The following is a 27497-nucleotide window of genomic DNA, read 5'->3' on the forward strand; positions in this document are numbered from 1 at the left end:
TTTAAAAATGTAGTTACTGTTATTTGTAGACAAATTTGACAGCCAATTTGTATACAACAACTCCTCCTGACTTCTGAGGCAAGAGCCAAACAGCACCTCAATAAGTACATGAGGTGCACGTGTATAGGAGCACTGGATGATGATAACTGCTTATGCCTTGAGAATCATTTCAGATCAATTAACAAATTTTCCACCATAAAAATAAATCAGTATAAACCGATGTTAGTCCTCAAATGCCAAGTTATCTTCTTTATTATCCATCTACCCTGTATCCAGCTCTGTGTCTTTACTCCCCATTGGAGGGTTGATCAGAGACTACCAGTCCTAATTTAGTTATCTGTTTTCAGAGTGTTTCTCCTGCTTATGCAGAAGCAAGGCTGGGAGGACTAATTGACAACTGTAGGATTACATTGCATGTATTTCTCTTAAGTGAAGCCAGTTTCTCCCACATCGAAATACCTTTGCTGCACAAATTGTGTCGGCATAGATGTGATGGTTTCACCTCAATGGTTTATTTGTGGGATGTGCTAACTTCACGTTGAAGAAGATAACAGATTAACACCTCCATTTAATAGAATCAGCGGGAATTTCAGATGAACACATTATACATTAATGTACCAGTGTCCCACAGTGTGATCTCAGAGCCATAATCATTCCAGTACCACTTCAAGCACAAAATCACCTGGAACCCTGTAACACACAGCACATTTCCTGTACAGCTGTTGTGCAAACAATTTACAGTATAAGCATATTTGTGGACTGTTTCACCCCATCAATATGGGTCTCAGAGATGAAAAGCCAGTGTCTAATCCAGTCCTCCAATAAACTTTTTATTTTAATATATCAGAAAATATTAATCAATGGGACAATAGTCAGTGTGTATCAGTGACTATCCAGTTGCCTGTATTCTGTGTGTCACCCAAAGTTACACTCTGATTACATCCATTTGTGGGACATACCAACAAGGAATTCTATGCTACTATATGGCTACCGGGTTTTTTTTTGTGTTGCAAAACATGCAATATAGCTACCAAATTGGTATTTTTCTGACTATGTGAGGATGCTACGAAGGTGTGGCCTCACATCACTTCACTGAGGATCAGCTGTAGTCGAACAGCAACTGGTACAGAGCCAACTCAAAAGTTTCTCAAGGATCGCAGGCAGTCTGTTGAACCGTCAAGTTTTTAATGACAGTTATGAGCTGATCGACTGCTTTCTAATACTAGAAATTTCACAGTTGGAACCTATTGAGCAGAGCTCCACGTACATTGTTTTAAGTACAAGTACAAATCTATGCTTCCTTGATTAACAAGCAATAAAACTCCATGCTGCATGATTGTTAATGTTATAGCACTGTTGTCACAGTGCCTTTCAGCCAGTCAGCCTAACATTGATAATGGGGAAGTTATTGAAAACCATTATCAGGGACAAAATAAACTTTCATTTGGAAAGGCCTGGGTTAATCAAGGAAGGTCAGCATAGATTTGTTAAAGGTGAATTGTGTCTGACTAACTTGATTGAATTCTTTGATCAGGTAAAGAGAGAAAGTATATCAAGGTAGTGCAGTAGATGTATATATGGACTTTCTGAAGGCATTTGCTGCACAACTGCACATGAGGCTTATTAGGAAGATGGAAGCCTGTGGAATTAAGAGGAAAGTGGAGGTATGGATTCAAAATTGGCTCAGTGACAGGAAGCAAAGGCTGGTGATGAATGGATATTTTTCAGACTGCATGGTGATTTGCAGATTTAAGATAAGGGGCAGGAGGTTTAGAGGGGATTTGAGGAAAAATATTTTCACCCAGAGGGGGGTTGTAATCTGGAACACACTGCCTGAAGGTGTGGTAGAGGTTGGAACCCTCACAACATTTAAGAAGTATTTAGATGAGCACTTGAAATGCCATAGCATACAAGGCTATGGGCTAAGTGCTGGAAAATGGGATTTGAATAGATAGGTGCTTGATGGCCGGCATGGACATGATGGGCCGAAGGGCCCTTTTCTGTGCTGTATAACTCTATGACTCTATGCAGTGGTGTCCTCCAAGGGTCAGCTTTAGGCCCATTTCTCTTTGCAATTTTTATAAACGACCTAGACTTGGGTGTAGGGAGCAGCATTATGAAGTCTGCAGATGATACTGTTACGATCAGGTGAGGAGGGGTCACAAGGCTCCCCTCTTGTCCTTCTCCCTGTTTGACAGCAACAGGATTTATTCCTTTTAAAACAGTGGATGTGCTTATCACTTCAGTGAGTGTTTTACCTTTTATCTTTGTTGTGATTGTAAAAGAATTGGGCAGGTTTTCTCGAATTTAAACAAGAAAGAGGTGAGTTTATTATACTTAACCAAAAACCCAATCTAAATAAAATAATAAACTACGCTACACTTTCGCACACACACACACATGGGTTACAGAGTGATGAGGGATAGTTTGGGTTGGATTAGAGTCAAGAACAAATAAAAATAATATACAGTCTGTGGGGTCTGGTAATTCCATTGTCTTCCGGCTGAAGTTGTGATCTTGAAGTCTCTGGCTGGTTGAAATGCACTTTGTGGCTGGCCCACCTGGTTCAGGTTTTTCTTGCAGACAGTGTTGTAGGTGGCTTTCTTCCTCGGGGTCTCTGTAGCAATGATAGCCTTGGATGTTCCACAGTCGTAGACAGGTTTCAAAACTTGCAGTATATCTGGAGAAAAAGAGAGAGATAGGGACACAGCCCCACTGGCGTCTTGTCTGCTTAGCACTTGACAAAAAACTGGGATGTGAGATGAAGAGTGACTGCTCTTTCATAGGCACAACAGGTCGAATTGGCTGTAAAGTTCTGTGATTCTATGAATTACACAGCCTCTGGACCATGGTAACTGAAGACATAGCTACGAATGGTGGGGCGAAGGGAGGGGTATGCATAAGTTGTATATGGATTTTATAAAGGTGTTTGATAAAGTACCACTATTAACCTTGTTAGCAAAATTGAAGCACTTGGGATAGAAGGGGCAGTAGCAGCATGGATACAAAGTCAGCTAAGGGATAGAAAACAGAGAGTTGTGGTAAAAGGCTGTTTTTCAGAATCGAGGAAGGTATACAGTGGATTTTCCCAAGATTCCGTACTGGGACCACTGCTGTTTTTGATCTACGGTAATGACCTCGATTTGTGGGTACAGGACACAATTTCAAGATTTGCACATGACATGAAACTTGAAAGTGCAGTAGACATTGAGAAAGACAGTAACAGACTTCAAGAGGACGTAGGCTGAAGTAGGTGGATGCATAACATGAAATTCAGTGCAGGGTCATGCGAAGTGATACATTTTGGCAGGAAGAATGAGGTAAGGCAATACAACCTAAATGGTACAATTTTAAAGGGGATGCAAGAACAAAGACTTGGGGTGTGCTTGTGAACAAATCTTTAAAGGTGGCTGGACACGTTAAAAAACCAGTTAATAAAGCATATGCAATCTTGGTCTTTATAAAGAGAGGCATAGCGTACAAATGTCAGGAAGTTATGCTAAACCTATATAAAACATGAGTTTGGTCCCAGCTGGAGTGTTGTGTCCAATTTTAGACACCACACTTTAGGAAGGAGGTACAGGCTTTGGTGAGGGTATAGAAGAGATTTACTAGAATGGTTCCAGGGATGAGGGATGACAGTTACATGGATAGACTGGAGAAACTGGGGTTGTTCTCCTTAGAGCAGAGAAGACTAAGAGGAGATTTGATAGAATTGTTTAAAATCATGAAAGATTTAAATGAAGTAATTAAAGAGAAACTGTTTTCAGTCGCGATAGGGCCGATAACCAGTGGACATAGATCAGCTGGTGGATACAGATTCAATAGTATCTTTCAAAAGGGAATTGGATAAATATTTGAAGGAGGAAACAAGAGCAGGGGAATGGGACTAATTGGATTGCTCTTCGAAAGACTTGATGGGCCGAAAGGCCTTCTTTTGTGCTGTACTATTCTATGGCAAGAGGCCAGTGTCAGGGGAATGTAGAGAATTGGGGAGGGTGGAAATTGTTGAGCTGAAGGGAGTTACAATTCCTACCTCCCTAACAGCAGTTTTAAAATCAAGCAGCCACCCCCTAACCCTGGTCCTCCATGACTCAAGACCCAGGTCTTGCTGTTGTCCCCAGCTTCAACCTCTCAGTTGAGACTCCACTGGTGCTGCAGGCCAGGAGCAGGAATTTTAAGTGAGCCCACTGGCTCAGTCAACTTGGGGCCATCAGACCAGATGATTTGCCAAACACTGCCCCTGCCCATTCTAAAAATTAAAACTGAAAAACAGCCACATCAGTGCTCATTACACCCCACTTACCTTACAGCCAGGGGTGTGGGTCTGTTCCTAATGTCGCTGCAATGAAGTAGAGGGTGGAACTCAAACACTGGGGACAGGTTTGTACAGATTTGCATGTAATCCAGGCTCTGGGGTCCAAAAATGCAAACTTCACGTAAACACTGTTTCATTTGATTATTGTACCACTAGCTTCATGTAGTAACATTATTGTATAATATATAAACTGATCCTGGAATCCACTGCATATCCTCTCTCAATAAACTGTCAGTTCTGATAAAATAGCAGCTTTTGCATATCTGTGCTTTTTTAAAAATCATTCTTAATTGATATAATTAATATGTTTGTTGCTGGCAAGGCCAGCATTTATTGTCCATCCCAGTTGCCCTTGAGATGGTGGTGACGGACCACCTTTTTGAACAGCTGCAATCAGTTTGTGCACTTGCCTTTCACCTCTGGGATGTGAATTTACATCCAGGCCAAACTGATGAGATGGACACCTCCTCGCTAGCTTGACAGATCCTAGGTGAACCCCTTAAATGAAATTACTAACAGGCAGCAATCCACAACATAAAACTGCCCCTCATTCAGCAGGATCACTCCAATCCTGTTGTGAGAATTGAAAATCTCATGCTGGTGTAGGAAGGATCCTTTTGGGATTAAAAGTTAATTGGACATTGCTGAGGGATCTTTATTCTGAATATGGCCCCTGCACACTGAGAGTATTACAAAGCAATAAAGATGTTAAAGAGATTCACTGCCATCACTGACATCTTTCATTTTGACAAATTCATTGTGCTATAAGGATGCAAAGGGGTTAATGCTGAAGACAGTGAGAGCAACCCCTCCCACTATAAGAGCGAGATGTAACAGTTACATGAGGTTAGGCTTGGGAGAAGAAGAGATAGCAACACGAAGGATGCTAGTTTAGGAGGCTTGATGAGAGTGTATATAGTATTATAATAGTTCATAGTTGACCTTATCCTGAGTCTGAGACGTTCTCTCGAACGCCCCAGCTACGCTACAAAATACAACACATATTCACAAAAAAATGAATGTTTCCTTCTGTGACTTCATTTATAGATTTATTTATGATAATAAACTGGAGGATTTTTTTTGCAAAAATACAATTTGTTTTTGGTAATCATTTGGAATGAGTGCCTGGTACAATTGCACCATTCTGGATTTACCTGGGTACAAATTGAAGCTTGGCCAGAAGCAGCAGATTGCTGGAATAAATCCAGAGTCAGCCACACAAAATACCACTCTGAATCCTGCCACCCACAGCAGGCAACTGCAAGAGGGTAGAATGATGCAGTGGCATCACTGTACTGCCATCTGTGCTATGTATCCACCCACTCAACTCTCTGAATCCTCTGCTGCAATAACTGACAGAACAGAACCCAGAACTGGATCTAAAATGGAACAGTGCTGTCTCATGAGAGTGAAATCATAGGAGGGTAGCATTTCCTCGGAGTTCTCCAAATCTTCCACTGTAATTTTGATGGTGAACTGGCATAAACAGCTGTTTACACAATTTCTTTGGAATTTCTGCTGAAATTAAAGTGAGATCTTGATAGAAGCCCCACAGAAATTCAAGGCAAAAATTTCAGTGCATGAGGGGGAGGGTTAAGGCGTAAGTGTGTATGAGAACAGCGAACATAATTGAAAGTGTTAGCATTTTAAAAATTGATGCTCTCTGTATATATTTAATGAAATTCCATCTCCAGGCAGCTCAAATCCCACTGATCTTATTTTTTTTTTAATTTCATTCTCACCAGCCACAAAACCTTAGAGTCATAATGGCACAGAAGGGGGCCATTTGGCCCAACAAGTCCATGCCAGCTCTCTGTAGAGCAATCCAATTCATCCCATTCCCCCGCTCTATCCCTGTAGCCCTGCAAGTTTATTCTCTCAAGTCCCCAGTTTCCTTTTGAAATCATTGATCGCCTGCACTTCCACCACACTCGAAGACACTCGCTATGTAATAAAGTTCTTCCTCACAGCCTCCCGTATCTCTTGCCCAAAACCTTAAATCTGTGTCCCCTAAACCTTGTACCATCAGCTAATGGGAACAGCTTTTCTTTGTCAACATGTCATAAACTTGCACAGTGGTGCAGTGGTTAGCACCGCAGCCTCATAGCTCCAGCGACCCGGGTTCAATTCTGGGTACTGCCTGTGTGGAGTTTGCGAGTTCTCCCTGTGTCTGCGTGGGTTTCCTCCGGGTGCTCCGGTTTCCTCCCACAAGCCAAAGACTTGCAGGTTGATAGGTTAATTGGCCATTAGCAATTGCCCCTAGTATAGGTCGGTGGTAGGGAAATATAGGGACAGGAGGGGATGTGGTAGGAATATGGGATTAGTGTAGGATTAGTATAAATGGGTGGTTGATGGTCGGCACAGACTCGGTGGGCCGAAGGGCCTGTTTCAGTGCTGTATCTCTAAACTGAAACTCTAAGAGATCTCCCCTGAATCTCCTTTGCTCCAAGGAGAAACCCCCAGCTTCTACAACCGAAACTTGTAGTTAAATTTCATCATCGCTGGAACCATTCTGGTAAATCTTCTCTGCACCCTCTCAAGGACTCTCACATCCTTCCTGAGGTATGCTGACCAGAACTGGATACAATACTCAATTTGTGGTCTAACCAGAGTTTTAAAAAGTGTGACGGAAATCACACCTGCCAAACGGAAACATATTAATTTGGTCATATGGGACACTACTTTTTTATTGGACATTACAAAGAACTTGTTTTAAAAAAAAACTGCCCAGCTGAAAGCATGGTTGCACATTTGCATGTTGAGAAGACAAGGACAAGCTGCGAGACCGTTGAATAGAGGGACAATGGGAGTGCTCACTGATTCAGTTAGCGGGATGGGTTTTGTCAATTGTGGTAATCAACATCCTTTGACTGTGTAAGAGCCAGAACTCCATCCCCTACCAAGTGTGGCTGGAAAGCTTTGAAATCCATCAACCCTCCAAGAAGTTGCTGTTTCAAACAAAGAGATGGTCATGTGACCTATCTGCTGGGAAGACTGGGGCTTTTTGAACTGTGCCTCACAGAAAGGAAACAGACTGCAATTTTGAAGACCAAAGAGAAGATCTCACTCTCCAGCAAAGTTCCAGGGAAACCACAGTGGCAGTGTAAGCCTCAAGAATACAAAACTTTACAGGCAACCACCAAGAAGACAATTGGAACCTTTCTTCAGCCTTCTGGTACCAGAGAAGCAAGTCTAAAATTGTGCACCGGGCACCAGCGAAAACTCAAGACCTTGACTTCAATCAAGGACATTACATTAAAGGCAAAAGATAGTACCTGTATTACCTTTATTGCCAACTCTACTTTAACCCTCCCCCCAAACTCTTTCTTTCCCTCTGTATCTATTTGTGTGTGTGTGTTTTTCTCATATACATGCTAGCGTGGTTGCATCACGTATTTTAGTAATTTTATCTGGGTTGTAGTAATAAGGCTATTAAAAATACATCTTTCTTGTTTAAACCTAAGAAAACCTGTCTGTTTGGTTAATTTGCAGTTACAATTAGAGAGCAGTGAGCAAAGACTCACTGAGGTGGTAAGCTAAAATCACTGTGTTTTAAAGATAAACCCTGTTATGGCCAAACCAGGAAAGGGGCCAGAGGGGAGCCTGAGACTCCTTCCTCACCTGGTCGTGACAAAAGGTTCAGCATAACTCCCCTTTTTTTTATTCAATACCTCTATTTATGAAGCCCAAGATCCCATGTGCTTTGCTAATTACTCTCTCAATATGTCCTGCCATCTTCAAAGATCGGTGCACATGAACCCCCAGGTCCTCTGTACCTGCACACTCATAAAAGGTAACCCAGAAATTTTCTTCTGCCGTGTAAATAGTAAGAGGCTAGTAAGAGACTGGGTGGGGCCTATTAGGAACAAAGCAAGTGATACATGCTTAGAAGTGCAGGACAAGGCTAGAATACTTAATGAGTACTTTGTATCGGTGTTTACGAAGGAAGAAGATGCTGACAAAATATTGGGAGAAGCAGAGGTGGTAGAGGTAATGGATGGGTTGAAAATTGAAACGCGGGATGTACTGGAAAGGCTGGTCATGCTAAGTTGACTGGTGCAGATTGCTAAAGGAAGACAGGGTGGAAATAGCCATGATCTTCCAATCTTCCCTAGATATGGGGGGTCGTGGCGAAGGTTTGAAGAGTAGCAAATGTGACACCCTTGTTCAAGAAAGGGTGTAAGGCCATGCCTCGTAACTACAGGCCAGTCAGTTTAACATCAGTGGTTTTAGAAACAATTATCGGGGAAAATATTAATAGACACTTTGGAACGTTTTGAGTTAATTAAGGAGAACCAGTATGGATTTGTAAAAGGCTCCTTGTGTTTGATTACTTGAATATTTTTTTGATGAAGTAACAGAAGTTTGATGAAGGAAATGAAGTGGATGTCGTCTATATGGATTTTAAGAAAGTGTTTAACAAAGTATCACATAAAAGGCTGGTTAACAAAATTCAGGCTCATGGAATAGGAGGTTCAGTGTCAGCTTGAATAAAAAATTGGCTTAAGGCCAGAAAACAGCAAGTCGTGGTAAATGGTTGTTTTTCCAACTGGAGGATGGTAGACATTGGTGTTCCCCAAGGTTCAGCGCAAGGACCACTGCTTCTTTGATATCTATAAATGACTTGGATATTGGAATACAGAGAAAAATTTCAAGTCCTCCCCTTTAAAATAGTGCATGTGCATGGCTGTGCAAAAAAAATTTGAAGGTACCGTGCACTTAAATGAATAGGGCACGCAAACCAAAACAAGATTAAAGGGAGCATTGACCATAAGCTACACAACAAAACATTTCGCTGTCTGACTCGCTATCAACATGCATTGAATTGCATTAAGTTCCTGAACTGGCATGGTAGATACAAAATAAACTCACTACAGAAAGTTAGGGCTTGTCCATTTCAAGACAAGTTCCTTTTTCAATGGCAACGTTAATCTTAATACTGCTATGACTGAAAATCAACAACTACAAGTGTGGAGTCTCATTCCTTCAGCTTTTTACTGTTAGAGATTTTTATAAAATTCAACTTTTTGGGGTGTTTTCTTTGCTCTTGCTCTTGCTGTTAATACAATCGTTATCTCCCTCTCTGTTTCACTTTTTGTTTTTTTCACCTGATTTGATATTGAATTCACTGTGTTCAAGGCCCAACCATCTTCTGCTTTATCAATGACCTCCCCTCTGTCATAGGTCAGAAGTGGGGATGTTCTCTGACAATTGCACAGTGTTTTGTACCATTCGCAACTCCTCAGATAATGAAGCAGTCTGTGCCCGCTTGCTTGGACAACATTCAGGCTTGGGCTGATAAGTGGCAAGTAACATTTTCATTACACAAGGTCCAGGCGATGACCACCTCCAACAGGAGAGAATCTAACCATCTCCCCTTGGCATTCAATGGCATTGCCATCATCTGACCATCTAAATTCTTGGGGGTTACCATTGACCAGAAACTTAATCTGAACCAGTCGCATAAATACTGTGACTATAAGAGCAGGTCAGAGGCTGGGAATTCTACGGCAAGTAACTCACCTCCTGATTCCCCAAAGTCTGTCCACTATCTACAAGGCATAAGTCAGAAGTCTGATGGAACAACACTCAAGAAACTTGATATCATCCATGATAAAGCAACCTACTTGATTGGCACCCCATCTATCTCATTAAACATTCACTCCATCCACCACTGGCGCACAGTGGCAGCAGTACTTAACAACTATAAGACGCTCTGTAGCAACTCGGCAATGCTCCTTTGACAGCACCTTCCAAACCACAATCTCTGCCAACTAAAAGAAGAAGTGCAGCAGATGCATGGGAACACCCACCACCTGCAGGTTCCCCTCTAAGTCATGCACCATCCTGACTTGGAAATATATCGCCGTTCCTTTGCTGTCACTGGATCAAAATCCTGGAACTTGCTTCCTAAAATCGCTATGTGTACCTACACCACATGGACTGCAGAAGTCAAGGCGGCTCACCACCACCTTCTTGAGGGTTATCAGCAATAAAATGCCAGCCTTGCTAGCGAATTCCATGAACAAATTTTTTTAAAATCACTATCCTAACCCACACTTTCTGGCTCAGATGCTGCACTATTTGTTTATCAATACTTCCATCTGATTGGTTAAGAAGATGCACAGTTGCTTGCACTGTTCACAAGATACCAAATGCCCTGTAGAGGGGATTGTGTTGTTTCAATCTCCCACTTGCAGCAACTTAGAGCATAAAAGTCTCATGGAAATTAAATGGGCAAGGGCAAAGCACCGTTTGTTCACTGGCTACAGCAAATTCCAGCCTAATATCCTTGTCATTATCAGTTTGTTAAGGACTATATTGTTTTCTAGGATTTTACTTCAGATATTTTTCTCAAGTTGGGTGCCTTAGACTACTCTTGTTGACAAGCCTGTATTCTGTTTTATCACAATCATACCTTTACCTTATCAATATCCTGGTAATCTCCAGCAAGTGCAAGGATCGACTCATTACTGTCAGCTTACTATATCATATCCCCACAAATGATCTTCCTCAACTTTGAAAGATGGTAGAACAAACATTAGACCTTGACTTAAGCTATAGTAAGTGGATAAGTGAATCGATGAAATTACATTGTAGATTTACAGTAGTTACAAGTTTACTTTTACATAGTATTTTGTAGCTGACAGCCTCAAAACTTAAGGGAGAAGAAAGATGTGTAGGTTATTATTTTTTAAAGTTAAAAATAAATTAAATGGCAGAAGCACCTCTTTAAAATGCTGTGAGAGCCAATAACAGTGCTGATAAGATTCGACTGTAACCTAAGCTCCAGAACTTGCTGCACCCCTAGCCAAGCTGTTCCAGTATAGCTACAACACTGGCATCTACCCAGCAATGTGGAAAATTGCCCAGGAATGTCCTGTACACAAAAAGCAGAACAAGTCCAACCCGGCCAATTACCGCCCCATCACCTGCAAGTTCCCTTCCAAGTCACACACCATCCTGACTTGGAACTATATCGCCGTTCCTTCACTGTCACTGGGTCAAAATCCTGGAACTCCCTTCCTAACAGCACTGTGGGTATCCCTACCTCACATGGACTGCAGCGGTTCAAGAAGGCAGCTCACCATCACCTTCTCAAGGGCAATTAGGGATGGGCAATAAATGCTGGCCTGGCCAGCGACGCCCACATCCCATGAATGAATTTTAAAAATTGTATATGCAACTTTAATTGTTCCCCTACTGAATTTAATATTTAGTTTTGATGTTGTATACCACAGTGCTTCAAAGTTCCACCAACACATCCAAGTATATCGTTAATGGTAACACTCGACACAAATCATTTTTATAAGTAAAACTTTAAAAGCATTAAATTCATATTATTGTACGATTTTCTGAAACATGTTTTGATTTTAAAAAACTCGATCTTTTTAAAATCACAGTGTCAACTCTACAGGGATCAACTATTAAAAGTGCCATTTACTTCAAATAATGCTATATACTGTAATTTGAACCAGTACTCTAGCTTTATATCTGATACATCAGAACATTTTATGCACATATATCAAGGTTATGGAGGTAGATCTTTTGAAATCATTATCTTTTGCTTCACTTTTCATATTTCCTAAAGTAATTAAGTCCTCTGTGGATTTCAGAAATACTAAAAATGAGCTCAAACTGACTCCCCAAACAGAAAAAACACACAAAATCATTTGCATTTTACACAGTAATCCACCATTGCATGTCAATAATTAATCTGCTCTGTTTTTAAAAAATAATTAACACAACACACAAAAAGGTCTCCAATGCACTCAGGTTTGAAGTAACAGTTGTTCCTCTGCTGATCTGTTCCTGCGGCAAAAATTCGTTTTTGGGCTATATTCACTTTAAACTCTTCTAGTCTGATTTATGTTACGGTCAAGTGAGGAGGGGTTGAAGGGCTTCCCTCTTTTCCCTCTCCTTGTTAGACCACAATAGGTTTAATTCTTTCTTAAAGTGGATGTACTGGCCAATTCAGTAGGTGTTTGATTACTTACTTGCTATGATCATAACAAGAACCAATCGAACAGGTTTTCTTGAGTTTAACAAAGAAAGAGGTTACATTTATTGTACCTAAACTGAACTAATGAAAATAATAAACTATGCGCCAACTTTCACTCGCACACACACACACTAGAGGTTTACACGCACACAAATAGAGTGGGGGAAGGGTAGACTGGTTGAGTTGGAGTCCATAGTAAAAAAGGTGTACAGTCTGTGGTGTTTAGTGGTTCAGCTGGCTTCTAGCTGAATTCAGTGGACCTGAGGCTTTTACTTTGAAGAGCTAGATGATGAATTAGGTGGGTATCTTGGAGACAGCGATGCGGATGATTTCTTTCATCAGGGCCTCTGATTGTAGCCGGAGTCTGCAAAGGTGGTCAGTCAACAGGCAGGATTTGAAGCTTGCAAGCTGGAATGGAGAGAGAGAGATAGAGAGAGAGGGACTCCCCACTTAGGTCTGCACGTGTCAGAGTCCAGATGCTTCTCCTTGCTGCTGCAGAGAAACACAAGCTTAAAACTATAGATAGGGAGGGACTTGTCACACAACAGTCACTCGGTAATTCAAGCATAGTAGTTAGCAGTATTTCTTCTTGCTAAAAGAAAAAGCACAAGCAATTCCCTTAAACCTCCTGGGTCTTGGTTCTTGCTAGGATGTGCAGACATTTCACCTCCCTCCTCACAGGCCTTCCAATGTAGGGTACAGTGTTGCAAATTAGGTGGCCATCTTAAGCTGCTAGCAAAGTCATTTTTTAATCTGTTCTTTCCTAAATTTCTTCTAAAAAAACTCAGATTTCCAGTCAGTGAACCAAAGAAAACTATCACTCAACATAGCAAGTTGGCGTGACATTTTTCACTTACAGGTAGTGTAGCTGGTAACCTTACTGGACGTTGATCAGAATTAAACTTCAGAATTAAACTGAGAAAGGCTGAACACTGAAAATACAAGGTGTATTTGGTGGAGGGGAATGTGGAGGGTGGGTGCTGTGGAAATGATATTAGGCTAGCTTTTACAATTGCGCTGCCGAAATCGGCGGCAGCCGCACAGGCCGCATGTTGTGGAGCCGCCATGATCCTAAGCGCGGCAGCTCATTTAAATAGCTGGGGCAGGCCACCGCCCCAATCACATGGAGGGGGTGGGCTGTCCATCCCTGGCAATGGCATCCACTACTTGTGCGTAGGCACTGACACCATTTTTAAAGGGCTTTGAGCCCTACAGTTAAATTTAAATATTTAAAGATGCAGTGAATAAGAAAAACTAAATGCATTTATTTTGCCCCTCGCCCACCCCCCCATAACCATAAAATTTATTACTTGCCCTCTCCCCTCCCAAAACACTCACCTTGTACACCTGAACTCCCCTCACCCCACAGAGTGCATAAACTTTAACCGCAAACCCTTCCCACCATCCCCTAGACCAATGATGTTACTTTGACCCCGTTCCCCCCCTCCCGCACTGAGAAACCAACCTCCTTTCCCCTTCCCACAAGTGTTCCGCCTCGCTTCCCCAGACGGGGATCCAAAGGTGCGGGTGTGCCGGCCAGCAGTACAAGATTCGCAGCAGGACAAAAAGCAGTGGAGTAAGTATAATTAATGCATTCATTTTAATTTATTTACATATTCAAATGGAGATCCTGTTGCCGAGCGGCTGGGGGACTGCCACAAGGCCTCACCATTGCCGGCAATGTCGGGCTGGGCCCTCCCGGCATCGGGGTGCATGGCAGCCCTCTCCCAGAGGCATTTTCCACCACCAGCCCCCCACCCCCTCCACCCCCCGGCCACAAACCCCGACGTTGGGGGGGTGTCTGTAAAATCCAACCCACTATGTCATTTTGCAAAATGAGTGTCACTCCTTCACCAGCCATTGGAAAAAGTACAAAATTGACATATCTAATCAAGATCAGATATCTTGTCAGGAAGAATTGGGCAATAACACAAATATAGACCTTAAGGCTGGATGAACTTTGTTCTTTCAGGAATGTGTAAGGCTGGTTGTGGCATCATGTAAGAGTTCGTAAGGTTCAGACAATATCCATTGATTTCAGCAAGGTTTTATAAACTTGTGCAGTCCTCAAGAGGCTGGAATTTTTGCCCAGATCTTGGATTTTATCTGGATAATCCAGTTCCATGATCGATGTAGCTTAGCTTAAACCTCTTTCTATCTCTCTCCCAAGAGGAATAAGACAATATAATCCACTGTCTCCCTATTCTACTTGATGACTTCAACAATGACACAAGTGGCATCATAAAGAATTGCCCTAGAGTGCCTTGTCCAGGTATTTCTCAAAGAATTACAATGTTTTTTTATTGAAAATGCTGTTGTGGGTTGTTGGCGAAATCACCTTGAGATTTGGTGGAGTAACAATAACTTTTAGTTTAGTTTAGAGATACAGCACTGAAACAGGCCCTTCGGCCCACCGAGTCTGTGCCGACCATCAACCACCCATTTATACTAATCCTACTCTAATCCCATATTCCTACCACGTCCCCACCTGTCCCTATATTTCCCTACCACCTACCTATACTAGGGGCAATTTATAATGGCCAATTAACCTATCAACCTGCGAGTCTTTGGCATGTGGGAGGAAACTGGAGCACCCGGAGGAAACCCACACAGACACAGGGAGAACTTGCAAACTCCACACAGGCAGCACCCTGAATTGAACCCGGGTCCCTGGAGCTGTGAGGCTGCGGTGCTAACCACTGCGCCACTGTGCCGCACTATTGCTCACCATCCTGAGCAATGGGTGAAGCCAATGGGATACATTAGATGGTGTCTCCATACATAGAAATATATAGCAGTTACAACATGTCACAGGCTGCTTAAACTTTACCAGGCTGTGTCGGCATTTATCTGCAAGATGAGCAAATAATCCTGATCAAATTTACTCAACCTTGTTGTGCTTTCCCTTCATCCCTTTTTCCTATATCTGCCTATTCAATCTAATCTTCAGTGTAGACATTGGAAACTCCATTCGTGCATGTAAATTAGGGTTCCACAAAGGTACAGTAGCGGAGTGAGAGACGCCCCTTGGACAAATCTGTTTGACAGATCTATTAGAGTTTTTTGAGGATGTAACTAGTAGGGTAGATAAGGGGGAAACACAGTGGATGCAGTATTTTTGGATTTTCATTAAGCATTTGATAAGGTGCCACACAAAAGGTTATTAGATAAAATTAGGGCTCATGAGTTTGGGGTAAAAAATTGCAAAAGTATAAAAAACTGAAGATTTTACTGAACATTTTGATCTGGCAGGTGTTGAGACAATATCTGAAGGTTACTAGGTAACAGAAAGTAGATAAACTCGTAAGGAGGCCAACGGTTTCTGTGGTTGCCAGAAGGGTGGATTTGGATCAAAGTCTGTGAGGTCAGGGCCCTGTCTCTCGAACTAGTGATAGTCAAACAGGAATATTGTGGTGTGTAAACACGACGTGTTCTCTTTCTGTTTGGGCTCAGTATTATCTGAAAGGAATATTCTCTGAGCTGTGTTACCTGTACACAGGCCAACTCATCTAAGAACATAAGAAATAGCAGCTAGAGTAGGCTGTTTGATCTTTTGAGCCTGCTCCGCCATTCAACAAAATCATGGTTGATCCTCTGCCTCAACTCCATCTTCTTGCACTATCCCTTAATTCGCTTAGTACCCAAAAATCTATCGACCTCGATATTGAATATACTTGGCGGCTAAACATCTACAGCTCTCTGGGCTAGAGAATTTTGAGTAAAGAAATTTCTCCTCATCTCAGTGGTAAATGGCTGGCCCCTTATTCTGAGACTGTGACCCCATGTTCTAGATTCCCCAGCCAGGGGAAACATTTTCTCATCATCTCCCTGTCAAACCTCTTGAGAATTTCATGTTTCAATTAGATCACCACTCATTCTTCTAAGCTTCAGGGAATATAGGCCTAGTCTACTGAATCTCTCCTCGTAGGACAATCCCCTCATCCCAGTCTAGTGAACCTTTATTGCACTCCCTCTCGGACAAGTATATCCTTCCTTAGGTAAGGAGACCACAACTGCACACAGTATTCCAGATGTGGCCTCACCAATGCCCTGTGTAATTGTAGTAGGAGTTCTTTACTCTTCTACTCCAACCCCTTTGTAAGAAAAGCTAACGCACTATTTGCCTTCCTAATTGCTTGCTGTACCTGCATGTTAACTTTCTGTGATTCATGTACAAGGACACCCAGATCCCTCTGAATACAAACATTTCGCAGCCTCTCACCATTCAAAATATTCTGCTTTTTTATCTTCCCTACCAAAGTGGCTAACTTCACACTTCATCACACTGTATTTTATTTGCCAGTACTTGCCCACTCACTCAACCTGCTATATCCATCTGCAGCCTCTTTGCATTTCCTCACCACTTATTTTCTCACCTAACTTTCTATCATCAGCAAACTTGGATACTTTACACTCAGTCCCCTCATCCAAGTCTTTAATGTAGATTTTAAATAGCTGATGCCCAAGTACTGATCCTTGCGGAACCTACCTAGTTACAACACGCCAGTGTGAAAATGTCTTGTTTATTCCTACTCTCTGTTTTGGATCCATGAACCAATCCTCAATGCATGCTAATATATTACAATCCCATGAGTCCTAATTTTGTTTAATAACCTCTTGTATTGCACCTTATCAAATCCTTTTTGAAAATCCAAATACACTACATACACTGGTCCCCTCTTATCCATCTCACTGATAACATCCTCAAAAACCTCTAAAAGACTTGTCAAACAGATTTCACTTTCATAAATGACTGTGCAGTGTTCAGTGTTATTCACAACTCCTCAGATACTGAAGCAGCCCATACCTGTATGAAGAAAGACCTGGACAATGTTAAGTAGCAAGTAACATTTGCGCCACAAGTGCCAGGCAATGACCATTTCGAACAAGGGAGAATCTAACTATTTCCCTTTGATGTTCAATGGGAATGCCATCACTGAATCCCCCACCTTCAATATCCTAGGGGTTACCATTAACCAGAAGCTTCACTGGACCAGTCATATAAATACTGTGATGACAAGAGCAGGTCAGAGGCAGGGAATTCTGCAGTGAGCAACTCACCTCCTGACTCCCCAAAGTTTGTCCACCATCTACAAGACTCAAGTGAGGAGTGTGATGGAATACTCTTCACTTGCCTGGATGAGTGCAGCTCTAATAACACTCAAGAAGCTCAACTCCATCCAGGACAAATCAGCTCACTTGATTGGCATCCCATCCACAACATTCTCTCCCTCCACCACCACGCACAGTGGCAGCAGTGTGTGCCATCTACAAGATGCACTGCAGCAACGCACCAAGGCTCCTTTGACAGCACCTTCCAAACCCTCTACCACCTAGAAGGACAAGGGCAGCAGGTGCATCAGAACACCACCACCTGCAAGTTCCTTCGAAGTCACACACCATCTGACTTGGAACTATATCGCTGTTCCTTCATTGTTGCTGGGTCAAAATCCTGGAACTGCCTCCCTAACAGCACTGTGGGTGTACCTACACCATATGGACTACAGTGGTTCAAGATGATGGCTCACCACCATCTTCTCAAGGGCAATTAGGGATGGGCAATAAATGCTAGCCTTGCCAGGGACACTCACATTCCATGAACGAATAAAAAAAAATCTGTATTGACTCTCTGCTTAATCATAGTATGATTTTCTAAGTGTCCTGTTACTACATCCCTAATAATAGATTCTAGCGCTTTGGCTACTACTGATATTAGGCTAACTAGCTTATAGTTGCCTGTTTTCTCACTTCCTCCTTTCCTAAATAGAGAGATTATGTTTACTACCTTGCAATGCTTGCGAACTGTTCGGGAATCTAAGGAATTCTGGGAGATCAAAGCCAATGCATCCACTATTTCTGCAGCTACCTCTTTTAAAACCCGAGGATGTAGGTCAGCAGGTCAGCAAGTCCAGTTGCTACTTAGTCCCATTAATTTGTCCAGTACTAATTCTTCTACTGTTATCTTTAAGTTCCTCATTCTTACTAGACGCTTGGTTCCCTATTAATTCCAGAATTTCTTTTCTGTTCTCTACCATGCAGACAGATACAAAGGGTGGAATCCTCTGTACTCTGAAATATTTCACAGTCAGAACCATTTTCAGGTCCCGAGTTGCGCCAACGAGGGAGTCTTCCGGGAGGAGGCCAATTAAGAGGCCACCTCCACATTCGCTGTCCAATTAAGGACAGCGGGTGGGTTCTCGAGGCGGAAGGCCCAATCAGAGGGCCCAAAACTCTGGACAGCCGGCAGTCCCACTGGGAGAGATGGGTGCTGCTGAAGCAGATAGGGGACTGCGAGGGAGCCTCAAAATGGAGTTACCTTCTGAAACCTTAAAAATAAAGAGCGACCACAGCTGTTATGTTACCAGTGTGGAGGGGATGCTCCTTCACAAAATTGCTTGTGGCCGCAGCTGCCGGTTTCTCATCCCAGTAGCTCCAAGATCCTGATGGCGCCATCAACTTGCCAATTGGCCTCTTAATGGGCCTAATTGGCTACCCGTCACTACCGGGCGGGTAGCTGCTGCCACGTTTACCCTGCCTCCAGCCATATCGCTCAGAGGTGGGCACAATGCCATTTTCTAATTTTGCTCCCAGTGTCGCGTCCAAACCCGCCTCCGTGGGGCCGGGAAGATTCAACCCAAAATATTTGTTTAATATCTCTGCTATTTCCTTATTCCCCGTTATAATTTCACCTGTTTCTGCCTCTAATGGGCCCAGATTTATTAATCTCTTCCCTTGCTAATCTACTGTCATATTCTCTTTTTCTGTATCAATTTCTTGGTCCTCCCTCAGGTTTACTACTGTTTTTTGGCAATTTTGGCAACATTATAAGCCTCTCCATTTGATCTAATACAATCTTTAATTCCTCTTATTAGCCACGGTTGGACCACTGTTCCTGTGGGGTTTTTGTGTCTTAAAGGAACGTATATTTGTTGCAAATTATGTATTAATTCTTGAAATGCCAGCCATTGTTTGTCTACCATCATACCTTTTAATGAAGTTCCACAGTCTACCTTAGCCAACTCTATCCCCCACCCTCCCCACCCCCACCCCCACCATACCTACATCCGTTGCTTTGTTTAGATTTAAGATTCTTGTTTCAGACTTAACTAAATCACATTCAAACCAAAATTCTGTCAGATTATGGTCACTCTTCCCCAGAGGCACCTTTACTACAAGGCTATTAATTTTAAATGACCCATCTGAATTACTAAGGTTACATTTATAATGTGGAGCCACTGATAAGATTCTTTTATAATCTTGCTTGTCGGTGCTGTGGAACTCATCACATTTATACTGGTGCAAGAGGGAGGATTTAACAGTTTTGACAGATCTATTTGCCTCTGAAGAAGTCTGTGAGGCCAGTTCTTGAGGTACTGTGATGTCCCTCCAGAAGCAACAGTGATAGCTTATTTACCTCACAACCTGACAGCAGCAGCTCTTGAGTGTAATTGAATAAACTATCAGTCTGATATTGCCTCAAAACAAAGACAGGGGATTTACACAAACTATTTTGAACTGATTTATTAAATTAACTGTTGCACTTCATAACGATGCTTGTATCTGGATAGATAAAAAGGGAAAGACTGCCCTTGCTGGAGCTCTGAAACAAAAGCACAAAATGTAGGCAATTAATAGCAAGTCAGTCAACATCTGTAAAGGGAAAAGGCAGTTTAATGTTTTGGGTGCAACCCATTGTGAGAACAGCTCAGTTGTTGTCTGCTTTTATTTTACATAGGGTTAGAGGTTTTTAGTGTAAATTTTGGTTCATCAAAAACTCCACTGCCCATAACTTATCCCAGAAGTCCTGCTCACACATTAGTCCTGTCTTTGCTGACATACATTGGTTCTTGGTCCCCCAATGCCAGCTATTTAAAATTCTCACCCTAATGTTTAAATCCTTTCATGGCCTTTACCTTCCCTAGCTACCTAACCACCTCCAGCCCCACATCATCCCTAGAACTCTCTGTTCTTCTGGTTTCAGCCTCTTTTGCATCCCCCTCCTCCCTTTGTTGCAACATTGATGACCATGCCTTCAGCTGTTCCAATCTGGTGCTCTGGAATTCTGTCTCTTATCCCCGCCCCCTCTCCACCTCCCTCTCCTCAAAATCCACTTATTTAACCAAGCTTTTGCTCACCTCATCTAATATCTCCTTCTGTGATTCAGCATCCATTTGTGCCTGATTTGTGACTCTGTGAAGTACCTTGGGGCATTTTTTACCTTAAAGGCACTATAGCAACACAAGTAATTGTACTGGCATTTGGAGTTTTACCTTGATAACTTGCAATTGGCAGCATCTGCCTAGTACTGTCTCTCCACCACACCTCCCCCTGCTCCCCCATACCCTGCACCAGATAATGTAGGAACACAGACTCCTCACCTCCAGGAGCTGAGGTTTCATGGGCCAGAGTACTGTTTCCCGAGGGGCTCAGTAAAGACCAGCAAAATACTACAAGTCAAAAATGACTCATTGGCCACTAGTCTCCACTTGACTACCATGTTCTCGGTATCCTCACTCACAACATGGTTTAACTCTTCTGCCGCGAAGTTGGGACAGAATCTTTCTGAGCAAGTGAGGTGTGATGGCAGCTCCTCACCGTAACTCAGGAACACTTAGGCATGCTTGAGGGAGGAGGTGGGAGGCGGGTGGTTGTGGAAATCACATCAGGAGTGCATAAGAGCTAATGTGCTGACATCCTGGGATTCACAGCAAGCCATTGTAAAGATAATCAGCATGTGTAGAGTAACAGGGCCCATCAAATACACCTTGTGGTGTACATGGATTGGGTTGTAAGACTAAAGATTATGGTGGTTCTTTCAGAAAGAGGTAACTTCATCACGTAAGTAAATACAGATCAAGGAGACTATTCAGCTCCCTTAGCTTGTCCTTCAAGGGAGATGAGAGCTAATGCTACTAGCTGTTTCTGTTCAATTTGGCCAGTAACAGACCTCCAATCATGGGTCACTGGCAAACTTAATGGAAACAAATTGGAGCTCACAGCATCAGAAGCATAGCGCACCATCGAAATAAGACCTGATTCCAATCACCCCTGTCCTTACCAACTTCCACGAGTTCCACGTACACAAAAGTGTAATCAAAATCGTCATCCTTCTTTATAAATCCTTCCACAATGTCACCCCATGCTATCCATGCAGTCTCTCTCCTCTAGCCCTCTGCACCAGCCCATGACATTTGGTCTCCTGATACTGGCCTCCTCTGCACCACTTGGCCCTTTGTATAGTCCACCATTGAATCTTTATCTGTTTTAGCCGCACTCTCTGGAACTGCCTCTCTAAGCTGCTGTACATTATTTTATCTCTCCTTCATCCTTTCCTTAGAAACTTTGTCAATCATGCTTTTAGCCATGTCTCCTAACTCTTCAGCTACTGCTTGATGTTTGTTTCTCCTCTTTGAAGCATCTTGGGATGTGTGCTAAGTCAAAGGTCAAAAGTTGTTGTTTTGACCTACATCTGATAGCAATGTATCTGTGAGCTGAGCTCACTGTCAGACATGGAGACAGCCATGTGTTTTGCCAACTAATGCACTCAGTGGCCTAGTCTACCTCCAAGCAAAGCAGGTTCATCATTGGTTAACTGTCTGGGCCTCCACTGTGATTGGGAAAGTGACCCCAGGGGTCATTGTTTGGATTTGGCAAAGCAGTTATGGAGCTACAAACGTACACATGCTCAGGTGTTTTGCAGTGGATCTGCCTTCTTTGGTGGTTTCAGTCCTATTCTTTGGAACTTTTTTCCCTAAACCCCTCCATCCCACATTTAAAATCCTTCTCAAAACACACCTCTTTGACCAAGCTTTCGTTCATTTCTCCTACTCCTGCTTGATGCTCATTTTGTTTCTTTTGTGTGAAGTGCCTTGGGATATTTTTTCTACATTAAAGGTGCCTTAGAACTCTCAAGATGTTGAAACTGCTGTGTAATATATATGTGGCAGTTTCTACAGGAACAACAGCTGCTGGAATGGTATTCCAATATTATGCTGTGCATTACCCTAATTTATCTCTACTCACCCCTACGCTAATACATTTGTTAAAATTTTTGGAATTTTCACAATGCTGTAACAGTGAATGTAATGAACAAAATTTCCAGAAGAGGGATTTGTAAAGAATCTTCTTCTTCTTCTTTGGCCTCCTTGTCTCGAGAGACAATGGATACGCGCCTGGAGATGGTCAGTGGTTTGTGAAGCAGCACCTGGAGTGGCTATAAAGGCCAATTCTAGAGTGACAGACTCTTCCACAGGTGCTGCAGATAAAATTGGCTATCGGGGCTGTTACACAGTTGGCTCTCCCCTTACGCTTCTGTCTTTTTTCCTGCCAACTTCTAAGTCTCTTCGACTCGCCACTCTTTAGCCTCGCCTTTATGGCTATCCCCCAGCTCTGGCGATCACTGGCAACTGACTCCCACGACTTGTGATCAATGTCACAATGTTTGCAGACATCTTTAAAGCGGAGACATGGACGGCCGGTGGGTGTGATACCAGTGACGAGCTCACTGTACAATGTGTCCTTGGGGATCCTGCCATCTTCCATGCGGCTCACATGGCCAAGCCATCTCAAGCGCTGCAGGCTCAGTAGGGTGTATATGCTGGGGATGTTGGCTGCCTCGAGGACTTCTGCATTGGAGGTACGGTCCTGCCACCTGATGCCAAAGATTCTCCGGAGGCAACGAAGATGGAATGAATTGAGATGTCGCTCTTGGCTGACGTACGTTGTCCAGGCCTTGCTGCCATAGAGCAAGGTACTGAGGACACAGGCTTGATACACTTGGACTTTTGTGTTCCGTGTCAGTGCGCCATTTTCCCACACTCTCTTGGCCAGTCTGGACATAGCAGTGAAAGCCTTTCCCATGCACTTGTTGATTTCTGCATCAAGAGACAGTTTACTGGTGATAGTTGAGCCTAGGTAGGTGAATTCTTGAACCACTTCCAGAGCGTGGTCGCCGATATTGATGGATGGAGCATTTCTGATGTCCTGTCCCATGATGTTCGTTTTCTTGAGGCTGATGGTTAGGCCAAATTTGTTGCAGGCAGCCGCAAACCTGTCGATGAGTCTCTGCAGACACTCTTCAGTGTGAGATGTTAATGCAGCATCATCAGCAAAGAGGAGTTCCCTGATGAGTACTTTCCGTACTTTGGTCTTCGCTGTTAGACGGGCAAGGTTGAACAACCTGCCACCTGATCTTGTGTGGAGGAAAATTCCTTCTTCTGAAGACTTGAACGCAGGTGAGAGCAGCAGGGAGAAGAAGATCCCAAACAGTGTAGGTGCAAGAACACAGCCCTGTTTCACGCCACTCAGGATAAGAAAGGACTCTGATGAGGCGCCGCTATGCTGAATTGTGCCTTTCATATTGTCATGGAATGAGGTGATGATACTTAGTAGCTTTGGTGGACATCCGATCTTTTCTAGTAGTCTGAAGAGACCACGTCTGCTGACAAGGTCAAAGGCTCTGGTGAGATCAATGAAAGCAACGCAGAGGGACATCTGTTGTTCGCGGCATTTCTCCTGTATCTGACGAAGGGAGAACAGCATGTCAATGGTGGATCTCTCTGCTCGAAAACCACACTGTGCCTCAGGGTAGACACGCTCAGCCAGCTTCTGAGCCTGTTTAAAGTGACTCGAGCGAAGACTTTCCCCACTGTGCTGAGCAGGGAGATTCCACGGTAGTTGTTGCAGTCACCACGGTCACCCTTGTTCTTATAGAGTGTGATGATATTGGCATCACGCATGTCCTGTGGTACTGCTCCCTCGTCCCAGCACAGGCAAAGCAGTTCGTAGAGTGCTGAAAGTATAGATTAGAGATACAGCACTGAAACAGGCCCTTCGGCCCACCGAGTCTGTGCCGAACATCAACCACCCATTTATACTAATCCTACACTAATCCCATATTCCCAACAAACATCCCCACCTATCCCTATCACCTACATATACTAGTGACAATTTATAATGGCCAATTTGCCTATCAACCTGCAAGTCTTTTGGCTTGTGGGAGGAAACCGGAGCACCCGGAGAAAACCCACGCAGACACAGGGAGAACTTGCAAACTCCACACAGGCAGTACCCGGAATCGAACCCGGGTCCCTGGAGCTGTGAGGCTGCGGTGCTAACCACTGCGCCACTGTGCCGCAGGCTGGCACTCTTGATTATTTCAGGGGTAATGCCGTCCTTCCCAGGGGCTTTTCCGCTGGCAAGAGAATCAATGGCATCACTGAGTTCCGATTTTGTTGGCTGTATGTCCAGCTCATCCATGACTGGCAGAGACTGGGCTGCATTGAGGGCGGTCTCAGTGACAACATTTTCCCTGGAGTACAGTAAAGAATCAACACCAGATCTAATGGATGAAATCTCAATAAAAATGTAAAGGAACAAATATTGTGTTACTTGTTATGAGGTTTCAGGAGTGTAAACACTGTGTTAACTTGCTGCCAATATCCCTCATTAGCTTACTCTCACCTGACCCTTCCTCCATAGTAGACCCATTGCACACTGAATGAGAATGTGGGGATCTCTTTTCTGCATCGGCGCCATTACCAAAAGAACAAAGAGAAACATTCAGAGACTTTTTTTTGTGGTAAGGTGTTAGATCATTGAATATTCTAAAAGAAATAGTGATGGAAGCAGAATCCAGAATAATTTTTAAAGGAAAAGAACAAGGGAGATTGAGGGGAGATTTAATCGAAGTGTACAAAATTATGACAGGCTTAGATAAGTTAGACAAGGAAAAACTGTTCCTATTAACAAATGGTACAAGGACTAGGGGGCACAGATTGAAAGTTTTGGGCAAAAGATGCAGAGGGTATGTGAGGAAACACTTTTTTATGCAGCAGGTGGTATTGACCTAGTACTCACTGCCCACAAGGATGGTGAAAGCGGAGACGATCAATGACTTCAAGTTGGATAGCCACCTGAGAAAAATAGACCAAACCACAGAGTGGACTGCATAGCTCCGTGGAGAGCCAGCATGGACTCGATGGGCCGAATGGCCTCCTTCTATGCAGTAAATAACTCTATGACTCTAAGTGGATTGATATTTGAAAAATAAAATTTTTAAAGTGTATGGGGGATGGACAGGAGAATGGGACCACGTGGTTAGCTCTTTTAGAGAGTCAGTGCAGAAAATATGGTCTAAATGGTCCTGTTCTTTGTTATATGATTCTGTGATCATAGGTCTCTGTTTCAATCTGGACATCGCGTTGGACAACTTTGATCCTATTGATTTCATGTGATACCAGTTCCATGCTTATAGTATGCCAGAAGCATAAGGTGAAAAAGCCTGCGGCAGCTCAGTACAACAAACAAAGTTCTGTTATTTATATTTAGAAATGGAACCAGTAGTGAACAGGTGTTTGCCATAAGCAGCACTTTGTAATATACCAATACCTTGTGAAACTGCAGCAAAACTCTGTAACAAACCACAGATTAGAATCTTGCCCAATCTGGAATCAGGCTGTGTAATGGGCTTGAATATTCAACTAAAAAATAAACTCGAGCACTGAATTTTTAAAAAAAATTCTGTGTTTAGAACTCACCACAAGGTGGAAGACTTTCCGATCAGAGCTGCTATTTGTGCGTTTCCTGGTTAGGAGCTGATTCTTCTTGTGTTTCTGGATTTCAGATACAACATAGCATAAAAGCATTGAACAGTGGTGAGAGTGATGGAAACTGGGGCCTAGCAATGATACATCACCATTGAGCATCTTGTTTTGAAGAATTAAAAAAAAATATATACTTTATACATAAAATATGTAAAGGTAATTAGAGTACAATCCAAATGGTACAATCCAGATCGACTAGATACGGTTAAATGCAGTGCACGGCCCTCTAGGGGACCTACACTGCAGAATGCAGTTAGATTTACAATACATTCAACATTTTCCTCATACCTACACCCCAAGGGGGTTTTGCACTGGTTCAACTGGTTCCTCAGTTTGTTAGAAAGAAGGGAGCTGTATCTAGTGGAAAGACTTTATTTCTCCATTTATTTCCTCACTCCCTACAATTTCCTCTGCTCCTATCTTAAAGATGCCAAACAATCTCGGGGTCCATTTCCACAGGTGGAACAATTGCCATCTCACTTAATGGCCATTCCATCATATGTGACATTAGGTTGTGACTTTTCAAAAGCAGAAAAATACTTTCTTATCCATTATGGCTGCCGCAGATCAGCACAAGAAGGTTGCTCCTGCACCACTGACCATCTGATAGCCATTCACATTTACAATGGGAGGGATAGGACTCATATTTTCCTCCAGTAACATGGGTAGAAAGACATGGTAATGTGTAAGAAGGGGCAAAATCTGACAACATACTCTGAAATTTGCCGTCGTGTTTGTACTAACAGATCTTCGGAAACTACTTGACTCTGTGCACCAGAGCATAAACAAGGAGCTCCATAGAGAAGAGACAAATCCAAGGAACAGTGAAGAAAGGTACGCGGTGTTTAATGTATTATAAGTGAGGGCTGTTACTGGTTTTAAAATATCCATAATATGTTCATGATTATACACAAGACAAGACAAATACTTGTCACAACATACACTTATCTTCTTTCTTCTTTGGCCTCCTTGTCTCGAGAGACAATGGGTAAGCGCCTGGAGGTGGTCAGTGGTTTGTGCAGCAGCGCCTGGAGTGGCTATAAAGGCCAATTCTAGAGTGACAGACTCTTCCACAGGTGCTGCAGATAAAATTGGTTGTCGGGGCTGTTACACAGTTGGCTCTTTCCTTGCGCTTCTGTCTTTTTTCCTGCCAACTTCTAAGTCTCTTCGACTCGCCACGCTTTAGCCCCGCCTTTATGGTTGCCCGCCAGCTCTGGCGATCGCTGGCAACTGACTCCCACGACTTGTGATCAATGTCACAGGACTTCATGTCGCGTTTGCAGACGTCTTTAAAGCGGAGACATGGACGGCTGGTGGGTCTGGTACCAGTGACGAGCTCACTGTACAATGTGTCCTTGGGGATCCTGCCATCTTCCATGCGGCTCACATGGCCAAGCCATCTCAGGCACCGCTGGCTTAGTAGGGTGTATATGCTGGGGATGTTGGCCACCTCGAGGACTTCTGTGTTGGAGATACGGTCCTGCCACCTGATGCCAAGGATTTTCCGGGGGCAGCGAAGATGGAATGAATTGAGACGTCGCTCTTGGCTGACGTACGTTGTCCAGGCCTCGCT

General features: G+C 43.1%; 1 protein-coding gene across 3 annotated transcripts in view; it reads left to right on the forward strand.

Moving 5' to 3' along the window:
- The window catches only part of LOC137382999 (coiled-coil domain-containing protein 60-like), a 109687-nt gene that overhangs the window by 69654 nt on the left and 12536 nt on the right, over positions 1 to 27497 (forward strand). For all 3 annotated transcript variants that reach the window (XM_068055584.1, XM_068055585.1, XM_068055586.1), the window contains one exon: positions 26671 to 26758. In XM_068055584.1, coding sequence (XP_067911685.1) covers positions 26671 to 26758 — 88 coding nt within the window. The remainder of the gene's footprint in view (positions 1 to 26670; positions 26759 to 27497) is intronic.

The sequence above is a fragment of the Heterodontus francisci genome, chromosome 23, assembly GCF_036365525.1.
Source record: "Heterodontus francisci isolate sHetFra1 chromosome 23, sHetFra1.hap1, whole genome shotgun sequence".
Lineage (NCBI taxonomy): Eukaryota > Metazoa > Chordata > Chondrichthyes > Heterodontiformes > Heterodontidae > Heterodontus > Heterodontus francisci.